This window comes from Gekko japonicus, unplaced genomic scaffold, assembly GCF_001447785.1.
Source record: "Gekko japonicus isolate JY-2015 unplaced genomic scaffold, Gekko_japonicus_V1.1 scaffold1448, whole genome shotgun sequence".
Taxonomy (NCBI): Eukaryota; Metazoa; Chordata; class Lepidosauria; order Squamata; family Gekkonidae; genus Gekko; species Gekko japonicus.
The window spans coordinates 470,039-485,804 of record NW_015167092.1 but is presented as its reverse complement, the minus strand read 5'-3'; the positions used below and the strand labels follow the sequence as shown (position 1 = coordinate 485,804).

General features: G+C 44.0%; 1 protein-coding gene across 3 annotated transcripts in view; it reads right to left on the bottom strand.

The window, feature by feature from the left end:
- Window positions 1-9,442: 9,442 nt before the first annotated feature.
- AASDHPPT (aminoadipate-semialdehyde dehydrogenase-phosphopantetheinyl transferase) overlaps window positions 9,443-15,766 on the bottom strand; it is a 29,146-nt gene continuing 22,822 nt past the window's right edge. Inside the window, exons 5-6 of one of the 3 annotated variants that reach the window (XM_015412887.1) lie at window positions 13,914-13,991; window positions 9,443-10,685 (exon numbers count right to left, since the gene is read on the bottom strand). In XM_015412887.1, the coding sequence (XP_015268373.1) occupies window positions 10,527-10,685; window positions 13,914-13,991 (237 nt within the window). In that variant the 3' untranslated portion in view covers window positions 9,443-10,526. Of the gene's footprint in view, window positions 10,686-13,900; window positions 13,992-15,766 lie in introns of all 3 variants that reach the window. The other 2 variants (XM_015412889.1, XM_015412888.1) reach the window with 2 other exon arrangements.

Sequence of the window (15,766 nt, the reverse complement as noted above, 5' to 3'; positions counted from 1 at the left end):
CAAACATAAGCTCATATCGTTACAACTTGTTTTGGAAAGCTCTAAGGCAACAGCAGGTTTAATGTTTGAAAGGGCTGTTTGCTTTATGGTTATAACTAGGAAGGGCAAGAGAGGCATTGCTATGCACTCACAGACACAGGAGGACACCTCTTCACCTTTGCTGGCTCCACCTGAGACAGAAAGGTGGCATATAAATCTTATAGTAAGTTATTAAATCATAAAAGTAGTCTTTCAGAAACTGTTCCTTTGTTTCTTTCCCTCAGCCATGTTCTTAGGCTTATGTGAAACAATTTAGGGACTGAATGAAAAATCTATTTACAAACTTCATTAAAACCAAGCAAACCCCAGAGTTGGTTTGGAGCCCCTCCTTTGCTCATTTAAGCTAACAGCAAAGCTTCCATTGACGGGAGACTGACTTGTATAGCTTATCAGAACTCACTAATTTCCACCATGTGACAGTTTCTGCAATAAAAATCATTTTAGAGTAATGTGGGAGACACTGGCTTCAGCTGTTCCTATGGAGCCACAGGCTGCTCAAAATTATGGGCAAATAATTTTTTGACATCTTAGAAATCATTTTTTTTTTGAAAAATATGCTGCAATCAAGTGCCTCTCCCAGTTCTCAAGTGCTTTTTATAACATTGAGCATTATGCCAAAGACTCATCATCAGTTATATTTTGAAAGATACAGTCATCCATATGTGGATTCAATTGTTTCTTGAAAAAAAAGGTTTAGAAACTTGGATGTAGAAAATAGATTTAATCAAGGTAGAAATATATCTAAAATGCTTTTGTTTTTTCCCCCTTTGTGTCATTCAAGAGGAATTAAAAAAATCAGAACACTAGAAAAAGTGAACTAATCATGATGGACTGTTCCATGCACAGACTACATTCATGGAGTGATTTTTGATGCCATCCCAAAGAGCCTCCTGGATAGGGATGGGCACAAACCAATTTACAAACCAAAATTCGTCACGAACCAGGTCCAGTTCATGAGCCTCGGTTTGTGCAATTGTGTTGTTTGTGAACTGGCCATGAACTGCCATGTTCTATGCAGAGGTTTGTGTGGTTCATGAGAGTGGTTTGTGTAGCAGACACGCTGATACCAGCGTGGCTTGCAAAAGCCATATATTTAAAGGGGTGTTTAAAGTTGCATACACATAGGCTGCAATCACCCACACTAAATAATCCACTTTCAATGCACTTTCCAACTGGATTTTTACTGTGTGAACTAGCAAAATCCAATTCAAACGTGCATTGAAAATGGATCTAAAGTGGATTATTTAATGTGGGTGATCGCAGCCATACTCAAATTACTACTCAGCCACAACTCCACCTCTAAGACTTGATTTAAAAATGTGTAGACTGCCTCTCCACTGAAGTGCTCAAGCCAATCAACGACACAATCAATCAATAGCCAATTCAATATGATGAAGAAGAAGAAGAAGAAGAAAAAGAAGAAGAGGAGGAGGAGGAGGAGGAGATTGGATTTATACCCCACCTTTCACTCGGAGTCTCAGAGCGGCTTACAAACTCCTTTCCCTTCCCCTCCCCACAACAGACACCCTGTAAGGAAGGTGGAGCTGAGAGAGCCATTAAAAGACAACAAATTCCTCAACAGCTGCAGTATGGCAATAACAATTAAACACAAACAATGCCAACAGCAACCACTCAATGACCAACATAGAAACAGTCCAAAATAAAGATGGTGGGGGGGACCCCGCCAAGTTTCTTCAATAAAAGTCAACAATCAAAACATACTTTGGGCTGCTGCTGGAAGAAACTCTGGGGAGGTGCATTCCAAAGCTGAGGGGTAACTATGGAAAAGGTCCCATCCCTCATAGCCGCTCACCTCACTTCAGAAGGCTGGGAGTACAATGCTGAGAGAGCCTGGTTTTCACCTCCTTGCCCCAGACTGAGCTTGAACAGGCAACTTAGAACTGGCAAGCAGCACAAGATGTACTAACACTCATGTTCGCAAATATTTGTGTTTACTCTCCTTGCCGCTCAAGTACCACATCTCAGGTGAGAAAGTGAAACGTGAAATTTCACAGCTCGTAACTTGACTGTGATCCGTCCCAGCCCCCTCAATTCAGTGGTGCCACTGCGATTTCTAAGCATGGCTTGTGTCGGTATGGAAATTAGGAAATGTCAGTCAGCAAGTTAATGGCACATTAAAATAAACAGCTAATTTCAGGTAAGCGGAAAGTTGTTTTTTTTACTATTAGCAGCCATTTAGGAATCTTGAGAGCCCTCATTATCTAAACAGTATTTATAATGTTTATCTAAATGCTAATGAGAACATTAGTGTTTATGTTCAGAGTTCTCACCAACAAATTGCATTAAGTGATGGGAGGCAAATGTTCATAGATGATGTAAGGACCCCACCCTTCCTCCAGCCGAGACCTCCTTGGACAGCAGGGTCCTCCTTTTATTTTGGGCTTAGTCATTTTAATAGGAGCCCCCTTTTACAGCCTAAGTGCCAAGGGGGTCTGAAACTTGGGGGGGCACCAGGGTACAGCCATGACATTAGAAAATCCCAGGAAAGAGAGGGTGTGCTGGCATTACAATCTGATAAAGTGCAATCTCCCCCATTTCAACTGGCATATTTGTTCTTAAGAACAAAAAGCCTTTCAATGCTGAGCTCCAAGGTATACCAGTTTGGTGTAGTGGTTAAGTGCGCAGACTCTAATCTGGGAGAACCGGGTTTGATTCCCCACTCCTCCACTTGCACCTGGCTGGATGACCTTGGGCAAGCCGTAGTTCTGGCACAGCTCTTCTTGAAAAATAGAGCAGTTTCTGTCAGAGCTCTCTCAGCCCCACCCACCTCACAGGGTGTCTGTTGTGGGGAGGGGAGGGGAAGGGAAAGGAGTTTATAAGCCGCCCTGAGACTCCTTTGGGTAATGAAGGGTGGGGTATAAATCCAATCTCTTCTTCTAATACAATCATATCGCTTGTTCATCAAGGCAATGCGAACCATTTCCAGCTACACACAGTTGGACCACCCATAAGTATTGCAAATCCAATCCAGCCATTGATAAAGGCAGCCTAACATCCGATCCACCCAGGATGGGTCTCCCAATGCGGGAGCACATTCCGCCTGTGCTGAAGGCATTGCACTGGCTACCAATAGCATACCGAATTCGTTTCAAGGTGCTGGTTCATACCTTTAAAGCCCTTTATGGTCAGGGACCATCTTTCCCCAGAGAGCACTGCGGTCAGGGTCCCAACATTGATTGACCCTCCCTGAACCCAAGGATGCCAGGCTGGCTATAACCAGGGTTAGGGCTTTCTCAGTGGCAGCTCCTCTCTGGTGGAATGAGTTCCCAGAGGAGATCAGGGCCCTGCAGGACCTTATGCAGTTCCACAGGGCCTACAAGATGGAGTTCTTCCACCAGGCTTTCAATTAGGAGCTGCCCCTGAGAGAGAAGCATGGTCCCTGAAGACATCAAAACAGCCTGTGCCAGCTGCACAATGTTAGACCTATGGGCTGACTGAGAGGATGGTACACTGAAGGTCGACCGCCATCTTTTATCATTAACTGTTAGCACCTTTTAATGTTATAATTGTTTTATATTGTTTTAGGATTATCTAAATTATTTACTGTGTGTTTTATTCTTTTGTAAGCTGCCCTGAGCAGGCCTTGGCTGGGAGGGTGGGGTATAAATCAGATAATAAAAAAACAACCCTGTGAGGTAGGTGAAACTGAATTGGAATCCAGGTCTCCTCGAGCTTGGGCTGCATCCACACATCAATTGATACTGCACAATAGCAATCATGTGCCATCGTTCTCAGTTGGACACTTTGTATGGACAAGGAAAATCAAGTTGCGAATGATTGCCATTGTGTGCGACATCCATCAGTGTGCGAATGCAGCCCTAATGTAACATCCTAACCATGACACTGCCTACATGACACACCTTGGGTATCATACAGGCACACTCATTGAGATGCTACACAGTTTGCTGCTGTTCATATATATACAAACCAAATTTTGCTTCTGTATGAAATAGCTCGGGGGGGGGGGGAATCTAATTGCCAGGCTAACGTAAGACTTTTTCAGACATTATAACTGTGTACCAGCAGCCTACCAAGTACTAGATATGTACATTACCTTTGATCCTCCCAACATGCAGGATCACCATTTAACCTTGTGAGGGTAGCCATTTTGGTCTGCAGTAGAAAAGCTAGATTTGAGTCCGGTTGTACCTTAGAGACCAGCAAGATTTTCAAAGTAGAAGCATTTTGAGAGTCAAAGCTCCCTTCGTCAGATACAAGATATTTGACACAGGAGCTCTGACTCTTGAAAGCGTACACCCTGAAAATCTTGTTGCTCCCCAAGATGCTATTGGACTTGAATCTATCATTTAATCAGAAACAGATGTCCCGTGCGGCCTGTATGGAAGCAGAAAATACGCATGCTGCCCCACTTTGGACAAAACAGCAACCACTCATAGCAGATTGTGGAAACAGCATGCATACTCCCTAGTATGCATGGTTGGATACCCCTAAAGTAACATCAGAAAATGACTTAAATGTTACTTGTTTCTGACTAACTGAATTTCTGTCCGAGCAATAATCCAACAACTGGAGGTGTCTAAGTGCCTCTTTTATGCTTCTCCACATGCTGCCAACAAACTATGTATTTCCAGGGGCCTTTTCAGATATTGGCGGCATTATGCTTTGAGAAGGCATTAAATAAAAATTATTTTAATTAAAACCCAATTGGAGGTATTTAGGTAAGTACAAAAACACGCACACACCAGTGTTTCAGACTACATCAGATAGCGATTAAGACTTTTATTACTACCTGAATACACTGAGGCACAATTGAGTGGGCAAATTGTCCTGTGAATGGGGAAAGCTCAAGAGGGGCCCTGTGCCTGAGGTATAAGCAGCAAAAGATATAAATCCCTGTGCTACTGAATAACACTTCATAGTGAAGTAATCACCACAAGTGCACCTAAAAATACATTGCTGCTTTGCAGTTTGATCTTGACTGTAGGGTGCACAGCAAAGCTCTCCCTAGGAACATCCTTCTTGCTCAGTTGTCTACAGAAATCTGAAATGGGGCTATTTTTTATTGTACATTGCAGAAGTTTGCAGCAAGAGAAAACCAGTTTGCGGGGGGGGGGGGATTACCACTTCAAGTAAGATAAAGAAAGCTTATAAGGAAGCACTTTTACAACATATTTACTTTTATTCCACATATAGATATTTTAAAGTTTCTACACAGAACGTTTAACAGTTCAGTGTGTTTACACTGAGTCATCGATAATCTTTGGGGTGTCATTAAGAAACATTGACTGCAACATTCACGCTGAGGCTGTCTTAACTGGAACAGCTCTAGGCTTAATGGCTGTCATGACAACCGTGGAGCTATCCCAGAAAATCATGGCCCACCACATGCACATGCGGTTACCTGAACTGGTCCCTGAGGAGGGGAATAAGTTACGAGGGATTTCAGAATGAGATAATGCAAGTTCTTGTACCCATGTATACTAGAGTAGATCTCAGTAACGGTACCCCCCAAAATGTGAGTAACGAGAGAGGAAATTATTGTAAACAGACACATAAAGGGGGTGTCTACTAAAACAAGTCTAAAAGGCCCTCTTTCTTTTTTTTTTAATAAAGGTTTTATTAGCTCCCCTAAAAAGGGGAGGTATTTCGCTTAAAAGAAAAAAAGGGAAGGGTAGACAGTGGGAGGAAGAGAAAGCTGAGTGATATATAAACTGGTAAATTAAACTGTTAGTAATATCCAATTAATCTTCTTGGGCTTCTTCTGTGTGTTGCCAAACTTCTTTTCTTAGTCCTGTTACACGTATTCTCTGTTAGTATGTTAGTAATGTTCCTTTGAGATTCTGTTAATAAAAAGGATCTCTTCTGTGCACATTCAGAACCGCTTCTTTGCGTGCTGGGTACTTTTACTATCGCTGACGTGGAGGAGCTTCCTCTGTTGTCTTCTCCTTCCGGCTTGTTAGATCCTCCTTCGGGTTGTTGTTAATACGCTCAGTTCATGTACTATAAATCCTCTTCTTTTCATGCCATTACCGGAGGTCCCCAGTTTCGAGAATGGTATCAATTTCATTTTCGCTTTTATATTCGCTCCCAGACTCTCTATGGGTCCTCCTCGCAATTGTTGACTTATAAGCGCTTGTCAGGCACTTCTCGCTGTCACAATTCCAACTTATCTTTTTTACAAAACTCCCGTCGGATTCACAGCCATAAACAGTCCAAACATTCAACAGCCGGCTCTCGCACACAAACAAAACGCCCAGACGGAAGTCCCTCCCTTCTTCTCCGCTCGCTTTTACCCAGCTCCGACATCTTTTCTTTTTTGTTTACTTTTAGAAAGTTCTTAAAATGTGCTCCAGAGAGACAAGTTTCTCGCTTTCAAATACATCAAAGGAAAACATCACTGTCCGCTCAATTCATCCCCCCCTCCTTTTCTAAAAGGCCCTCTTTCTGAGGGGTCTCCGCTAAATGACTGGGCAGAGTCCTTATAATACCGTAGCAGATCACACTCTTCATTTGGCACTTTGGTAAACACAAGTGGATGGAGAGCTGGATGTAGAGGGAAGCATCAACAATACCCTCGTTATTGTCATGTTATTACCAGGTTTGTTCCTAAAATCTTTGGTGGTGTGGGGGAGCAGTCCAGAGGGTCCACCACTGGAGACTGATGAATCTGAAAGGTTTGCATGGGCTGACATCACTGTGGCTCTGGCTGATAACTTGACTCTGGACAATAAAGACAGCTTGGGCAATAGTCATAATTATTCCTAGATACACTTTCCCACTGACTGGAGCCAAATTGCCTCTCTGATAGAATGTGGAACTGGAGGGAATGAAGCTGATAAAAAGATGACTAGAATGAAGACTGAGGTAAACTCTAGGCTAGTGGCATGTAAACTACAGCCTGCAAACCTTTTTCATTTTGCATGAAGGAACATTTTTAAAAAATCTACCAAATAAGGAAGAGGTGTTGAACTCATTTGTTACAACGGCCGAATCTGACATAAATGTCACTTTGTCGGGCTGGGCCATGTGTGCCATAAAATATCATGCCAGGTACCGGAGATATAAACTTTATAAAGGACAAAGGGAAACCAAATTAACGATATTATTTTTACTCAAAATATAAACAAAAGCAATTGATTCCTAGCAGTGAAAGCAACTGATTTACTAGGGAGCCCACAAAAGCCCCAATAAATGTATTTAATCTTTGCAAGTTTAGTTTTTTTCCAAGGGATACCATAAAAAGGGGAGAACCTTATATTTCCATACATACCAGTTGCTTGCAGGCTGGGTAAGAGCCCTGGATGGGTCAGCTCTGGCCCCTGGGGCCTTATGTTCGACACCCCTGAAATAAGGGGCTGACAGAACTATAGACCTCCTTTTCCCCATCTAATTGGGGTGATGTCATACAGGTGTCTGGTGTTGATAATTGGATGGATGTGCGTGTGTGTGTGTTATGTGCTGTCATGTTGCTTCCAACTTATAGCAACCGTATGAATTAATGACCTCCAAACGTCCTATCGTTAACAGCCGTGCTCCAGTCTTGCAAACTGAGGATCGTGGCTTCCTTGATTGAGAAGAGATTGGATTCACAACTCGAAGGAGTCTCAGAGTGGCTTACAATCTCCTTTCCCTTCCCCTCCCCACAACAGGTAGGTGGGGCTGAGAGAGCTCTTCCAAGAACTGCTTTTGAGCGAACAGCTCTGAGAGAATTTGTGACTAACCCAAGGTCACTCCAGCAGCTGCATGTGGAGGAGTGGGGAATCAAACCCAGTTCTCCCAGATTAGAGTCTGCACTCCTAACCACTACATCAAACTGTCTCTGAGTCAATCCATCCCATGTTAGGTTTTCTTCTTTCACGGCAGCCTTCAACTTTTCCTACCGTTATTGTCTTTCGCAGTGAGTCTTGTCTTCTCATAATGTACAATAGCCTCAGTTTAATCATTTTAGCTCCTAGGGAGAGTTCAGGTTTGATTTGATCTAGAATAGTGAAATGTACACCAAACCAGACCAGACTGTTGGTGGGTAATCAGGTGGACTCCGGAGATGGTAACTGATCAACATTCAGTGGAGTTATGCTCCCCTTACAGACCAAGTTCACAATTTGGTGGGTCTTGTTATACTCTACAGTTCTTACAGATGCACCGGTGAAGCTTGTACTCTGAAGTATCTTTCACTAACTTTGATTGTCAGTGGCCCTTTCTGAAAAAGGACAAACTAGTCAGTTAAGCACTGTGGTGCCAAGATCTGGACAGCCCAGGCTAACCTGATCTCGGAAGTTGAGCAAGGTTGGCCCTGGGTAGTATTTGGATGGGAGGCCACCAAGGAACATCAGAGACGTGACGTGGAGGCAGTTCAATGGCAAACCACCTCTGAACGTCTCTTGCCTTGAAAACCCATAAGCCAGCCGTGACTTGACAACACTGTCCACCACCAAGCACTGTAGTTATTCATGTCTTAAAAACAATTGAGACCAGACTGCTATAAAGATCTGTTCTTCCGAAGCTTCCTTTGGTCCATGTCACAGAAACTAGGCTGCAAACAGGAAATCATCTCAGTATTCAGTGATCTTGTACTGACTCTCACTTTTGTCCTGGGAACCACTCAAAGTGTCTGTAATGCATCAGACCAGTTAGGATTAAGGACCACCTTCTCCCACACTAATTTGCCCAGTAATTGAGGAAACCAGATAACCTTCTGTGAATGTCTGCTGAAGGGAGGGCTTGTTCTGTGGTTATGCCCTGTTGATGAAACTTCCTCTGAAGAGATGCCCATTGCCCTACCTCTGTGCCATTTTTAGGTGCTAGGCAAAATCTGCCCTCTGATATCCAGTCCTTCAGCTATCTATTTCCCCTGCCTCCTTTTTTAGTGCCTACTACCCTATCTGTGCTGTGGACAATCTTAAAACACTGTTACCTCTGTGGTGGTTTAATGTCACTTCAGTTTTATTGGCGGGCGAGAAGGGCAGCATACATTTTGAGAGGCTTATTTTGTTCTAGAAGTCTACTATCCCCCCAAACCAACATATTTCATTGTGAATGAGACCAGAAACTCTCACAGGGGCTATTCAATCATTGTATAATTTAGAGTTTTATTTGTCATGGTCAATTCCCCCCCCCCAATTTTAGATGCTTCCTCGTGGATTTAAAAAGACTGAAAGGTAGGCTGTAAATATTTTAAATTAAAATATTTCTTATACTTAAAATTGTATTACCTTTGCACATCCAGTTTTGTAAATACACACAGACGCTTCTCTTCTGTCCTCCAGGGGAGGAGATTTCAAAACTAATCTAGGCAGCCAGTTTTATTACTCAAATGCTCTTAAGAGTTAGGAAGTATATTTACTTCATGTTTATTTAACTGGGATTTGTACAGATTGTCTTTTTCAGTAAAAACAATTTGCTAGATTCTCTCCATTTACTTAAAAAAAACCCAACCCAGTCCAGTTTTGCAAATGGAGAGCTCTGAATTCAATCTTGCTGAACAACTTATTTATTACAATATTTATACCCCCCCAGTGATTCAAGGCAGCTACGTATGGTACCAATATTAGCTCTTGTTTATTTTAGCTGTGGTTTCTCCAAAGACCCATTATTACTGCAGAGATGGAGAAGAACAACATTAGCACACACTCCCTCCTCCTTGTTCGCTAGTAATCAAGGAAATTTGTGTGGGCAACAACTGGAGGTACAGAAATCTGTGCCATCAGAAGCAAGGCCCCGTTCATAAATTAGCAAACTATGGTGTCCATTATCACAGTGTGTGTACTTCTACCCCCAGCCATGTATTTCCTATGACATGGCACAGGTCGTTATGAGTACAGCAAAGATATTCCTTGACATCATTTGGTTAATTCTTGCCCTTAAAGATGCATGAGGTTGGGTAGAAAGAGTTTCTTCAGAGAGAATGATTGTGGGTAGAATTCTAGGGAGAAAACTCTTATGTTCCACATCACAGGAGGTCAAGAGCAGAAAAGAAGGCTGCAGCGACTGTTCCATTTTGAAAAGGAACCCCAAAGCCTGATAATTTGGATCCCGTAGTAAATCTCTGCTCATGGAAGGCATTTGCGTCAGCAGAACTGAATTTTCTCTACCTCCCAGCTCCTACTGCGGCCTGAAGTGCTCCCTGAAACCCTAGTCTTGATGGGCAGGAACAGCATGAGGGGTGAACTGTCTATAGTATGAAAGGGAGGGTGAAAATCAGAAAAAAAATTACCTCAGCCGCATGTGTTAGCGGGTATTTCCCTGCGGGAGCTATGCCATCACTGAGCTAGAGGAACAGGAAAACCTAGGCAACATCTGAGAATAAATCCAACTCCAAGAAGAGAACTGACAAAAAGGTGGTCACTTCATCTAGAAAAAAGCTGAGGTGTTAAATCAAAGGCAGTTTTAACCATCCGTCCCTTCTTTCCAAGTATACACCCCCCCACACACACACAAATGACCTGCTGGTAAAGGCACAGCGTGTGGGCTTTGAGTGCCCTCAAATTCATTTCTTGTCAACAGCTTTATCTTGAATTGGAACTCTGTCGTGCTGGTGAATCCTGCCTAGAACAAAAGTTATCCCAGCAGGCAGGATCTTCAGGTGTGAGAGGAACAGCAGAGGCAACGAAATCATCAAAAGCCAGCGTTGTGAAGGCGGTCTGGGTCACATCCCTACAAGGCACCTAAAAGGAAACAAACAAAAAAGGGTCGTGTTCATACGCAAACACAGCTAAGATTTCCATGACTAGAAAAATAAGGCTAGGCTTATTTTCTTTTTCCTTGTGGCTGTATTAATAAAAATTGCCCACCTCACATCAGAGAGAAACCTGTGCCCCCCATCACACATGTCAAGGCACCACCGCCGCCTCCTCCATTCTTGTATGTGCTCAATGCACACAAAGTTGGTGGCATCCGGCAGTGCTGGTTCCGGGTTTTGAGGGGCCCCTCTTCTAGCCCCCAATGCCCCCCCCATACATGCCCTCCTTCCCTTCCTTCCCCCCACTAAAAGGCCTCTCACCGGCCTGTGTCCTTCCCTTGCTGACATGTGAGCTGGGATCATAGTGGAGTGCTGGCAAGTAAGTGGTGGTGGGGAGGCCAACAGCAGTGGTCCTTGGCAGCTGCTCTACCCCAGGGGGTACTGCTCCAGTCTCTTCAGCCAGGAAATGAGACCTCACCTTACAAGTCCTTAGTTGGTAATGGGTCTTCTGGCAGTAGAGTTGCCAACCTCCCTGCCATGGGGCTGGAGAAGTCCTAGAGTTCTAACTGATCTCCAGACTTTGTAAATCACTTATTTATTTATTACTTGTTTAAAACATTTATTCCACTTCTCCTGCAGAAAATGGCTGCTTTGGAATGTGGCATTATACTCTACTGAGATCCCTCCCCTCCCTAAATCACACTCTCCCAGGCTCCACCCTCAAATCTCCAGGTTTCTCCAAACCTGGAGCTGGCAACCCTGTCTGGCATGTGACAGGCCTTGCAATTAGCAACTCCATTTTTTAAATATGTCCCTGTCCGAGTCCAAGGCAGCGGTCAGCAGATTTCCCCCGATTTGTTCCACTGGTTTGCTCCGTCCCACCTCACAGTTCACCTCCCTTCCATTTTGACCCTGGAGAATTTCTAAAATTAATTTTGAATGTTCTTTTTTCTCCTCTTACAGGCACAACAGCACAGGCATATATTAACTAAAGCAGAGCAAAAAAGGGAGCCTTGAGGTAATTGGGTGATCACATTTATTTATTTATTTATTTATCCTTCGGCTTGATATACCGCCCTAACCCCTGTAGGGGTCTCTGGGCGGTTTACAGTTCTTGGGTGCTAATCACCTATATCGACCCTAACTACGGCCACACATTGGTACAAGGGGGGGGGGGGGAATTCCCTACCGACATTTCAGTTTCTTTGTACACTGTGATCAATATGAGTGTGTGTTAGTGCACAACCTGTAAGAAAAAAAAAGAATCAAACCAAGTGAAAACTGTGGCAAACTGCAAACTGGACAATGCAGAAATAATTTTAAAAAAAAACAAAACACCCTGAAGAATGGTAGATTGATAATGCACAGGTGTTGCTCTGGAAACCTGATCAGGTAATTCAAAATCCCCAAGATCTGAAGAGAAATTCTAAGGGGGGGGGGAGGAGGAGGAGGAGGAGGAGGAGGAGGAGGAGGAGAAGGAGAAGAAGAAGAAGAAGAAGACGAAGAAGAAGAAGAAGAAGAAGAAGAAGAAGAAGAAGAAGAAGAAGAAGAAGAAGAAGAAGAAGAAGAAGAAGAAGAAGAAGAAGAAGAAGAAGAAGAAGAAGAGAGGAGGAGAGGAGGAGGAGAGGAGGAGGAGGAGGAGATTGGATTTATACCCCACCCTTCACTACCCAAGGGAGTCTCAGAGCGGCTTACTTATTCCTTTCCCTTCCCCTCCCCACAAACGACACCCTGTGAGGTAGGTGGGGCTGAGAGAGCTCTGACAGAAATTGCTCTTTTTTCAAGAACAGCTGTGCCAGAACTATGGCTTGCCCAAGGTCATCCAGTCAGGTGCAAGTGGAGGAGTGGGGAATCAAACCCGGTTCTCCCAGATTAGAGTCTGCGCACTTAACCACTATACCAAACTGGACGATTCTTTGTCTAAATATAGACTTAATGGATTATATGTATCATTTATGAGCCCAAATTAGTTAGGATTACATTTCTGTGTGTCCCACAAAGGACTTCTCCACATATGAATCTGTGTACTTCTTAAGACTGAAGAGAATCACTTTGGTACTGGGCCCCTTTCTTTTAAGAGGAAAGATTTTCAGAAGATGGGGAACTTCTCCACAGTGGTTCTAAACTTACAGAGTTAATTAATAATTTAAAATATGCCTTGGCCCAAACCTCCCAATATTTACAAACAAACAGAAAATATTCTTATTCAGATAAAATTCTTGTCTGAAAGGCAGGAAGAGTGTTTCTGAATACTGTCCAGTATTACAATCTAATATGCACACTGACAGACTTCCCTCTTTTTTTTTTTGGCCAGCTTTGTCGTTAATTGTTTGGAATTTTATTCCATTCAAGTAGGGTAATCCAGTAAATACTTGGGGTAGAGCTGCGATAGGATGAAGAAACAATACGATAGAATTATGAAAAATTCTTCTTCAGACCTGCAATCAAGGCTGACCCAAGGCCAGCTCCAACCTGCGTGACACCCCCCCCCCCCATACATCACCCCTGCCATCACAGGGATGTGGCGCCTGGTGGCAAAGCTGGCAGTTGCCTCCTTCCCCTTGGGGCCGGAGGTGACACTGGTCACGTGATCAGGCTGTGAAGCTGGCTGCTGCCTGCCTCTCTCGAGGGTGAGGCAGGGCAGGGGTGGGGTGGGGTGAGCTGCACAAGCAGACTCTGGAGCCCAGCGGCAGAGTGGGTAGCTGCCTTCCTTCCTTGGGAGCGAGGGTGAGGTGGGGAAAGGGAGAGGCAGACTGCACAAGCAGGCCCGAGTACCTAGCACCACCTCCGATCACACAGGTTGAGGTGACGGGGCAAAAGGGTCTAGGGCCGCTACTTATTCAAAACATTTATTAGCCGCCTTCCTTTCTCACAGAGCTCCAGGAGGCTTGTGTGTGTGCATAAATTGCCATCAAGTCGCAGCTGACTTATGGTTACCCCATACTATTCCACATCATTAAGGTGGTTTACAATATAGATTAAACACATTAAATACATCAAAACCAAGATTGAAAACCACAGTTGAGGACTGCAAGAAACCTATCAAATGTGGTCCCTAAATAAAACCAATATATGCTGGGTAGCCTCTGCTCTGCTGCCCCAGGGAATCGCCTCGCTTTGCCTCGTGGGTGGGCCACCCCAGGCCGCAGCTAATATTTAAATGTGACCATTACCCTCAAAAAACACTGTTTTAAAAACTACCAGAGCATCTTACCTCAGAATGCTTCTCCTTAGACCCCTCTGGTTGCCCCAGAGCAACTGCAACATGGTGGCAATTATCCAATCTGGTCTCCTAGTAGAGATTTAAAAAAAGAATAGTAGTTTGGGAATAGTCAGATGTTTCTGAACTCTGATATGCTGCAAATACAGGTCTGGATCCTATATACAGCATTTCTGTAGAAGGATGGGTGATTTTCACCAATTTTACCCTTCCCACTCTACGGCACTCCCCCCTTCAATCCCCTTGTGGCTGGGAAGCCAGAACCAAGAAGGCTCTGTTCCTCTTCATTCACAAAGTGGGAGTAACTAGAACAGGGATGCAACAGGCAGGCACATTCCTACAGGAGCCAGGTGTTCCTTTAGGTACCCTGGCATATACTCTTACAATTAGTTTCCTTTTCACCACAGACGGTGAAAAAAGCAAACTCTCTTTTCTTATGCCAGCTGAATGCAAGCTTCCCAGAAAAATTTCCTCCTTTTCAAGGAAGCAATTTTCATAAAATGAAAATTACAGGATTATTTCTAGCCATTTACATTATCACAATCCCTCAGTGCAAACAGAAGAATCAAGATGCTAGTTCCCGCCGATACTTGCATGAGGCCACCTTGACTGTAGATGTTAAACACTTTTTGGATGCTACAACAGGGTACATTACAGGGTTATAGAAATATTTCCAGCAAGTAAAATGTTTTTTTCTCATTTGGGGGGGAAGAAACATTAGCGAGGTTAAGAGACTTCCTTCCTCAGTATAATTAATCATCCCCCAAATAACAAGATAACATCTAAATTTATGCTAAAATGTCTTAGTACAGACAATGGGTTTCAAACCGCTTGCAGGCTTATCAGCCGGAGTGATGTAATGGGTAGAATACTGGGATAGGACCAGGTTCAAATCCCCGCTTGCCACGGAATTCAATGGGCCAGAGTCACTCTCAGCCTAACCTGCCTCACAGGGTTGCCCTGAGAATAAAATGAAGGGAGAGAACCTCAAAATATACTAAATGTAGTGCAAACTGGAAGGAGAATTTAGTTGTGGGGAAGGGACCACTCATAACTGGTACTTCCACTGAATACAGAATCCTCAATGAGAAGAAGGGAGTCAAAGGAGCCAACCCATTTCGGGGGGGTATTTGTTGGTATTTGTGTATGTGTCTGCACATGGGTGTGTCTGTACATGGAAGGAGCTGCGGTGGCTCAAGTGGTTAAGACACTGAACTGCAGGCTGTGGAAGGTCGGTAGTTCAGCAGTTCGAGACCCGAGTGTACCGCATGATGGAGTGAGCTCCCGTCTCTAGTTCCAGCTCCTGCCAACCTAGCAGTTCAAAAGCAAGAAATTGCAAGTAGATAAATAGGTACCACTTCAGTGGGAAGGTAACAGCGTTCTGTGAGCCTTGGTGTTTAGTCATGCCGGCCACATGACCACGGAAACGTCTTCGGATAGCGCTGGCTCTTCAGCTTTGAAACGGAGATGAGCACCGCAACCCTAGAGTCGGATTCGACTGGCTTTCGAGCAAGGGAACCTTTACCTTTACCTGCACATGGAAGTCACAATGACCTCTGGTAACTAACCCCTACTGGGGGCCTGGGGGATATTCAGAGAGGTGGCGGAATAAAGCCTGCCTCTGTCCTCCTGACTTGGGTACTCCCAAGAAAGTCTCCCATCCAAGTACTCACCACAGTCAACCCTGCTTAGCTTTTGAGATCTGATGAGATTGGGCTTGCCTGGGCTAACCAAGTCATGGCAGATCCAACCCACTTTCTAACAGGAAAATGAGTAGCTCATTCCAACATGTAAGCAACAAAACCAGACCATCCACAGACAATGGAGGGTTTCTACCTACTTGGAGG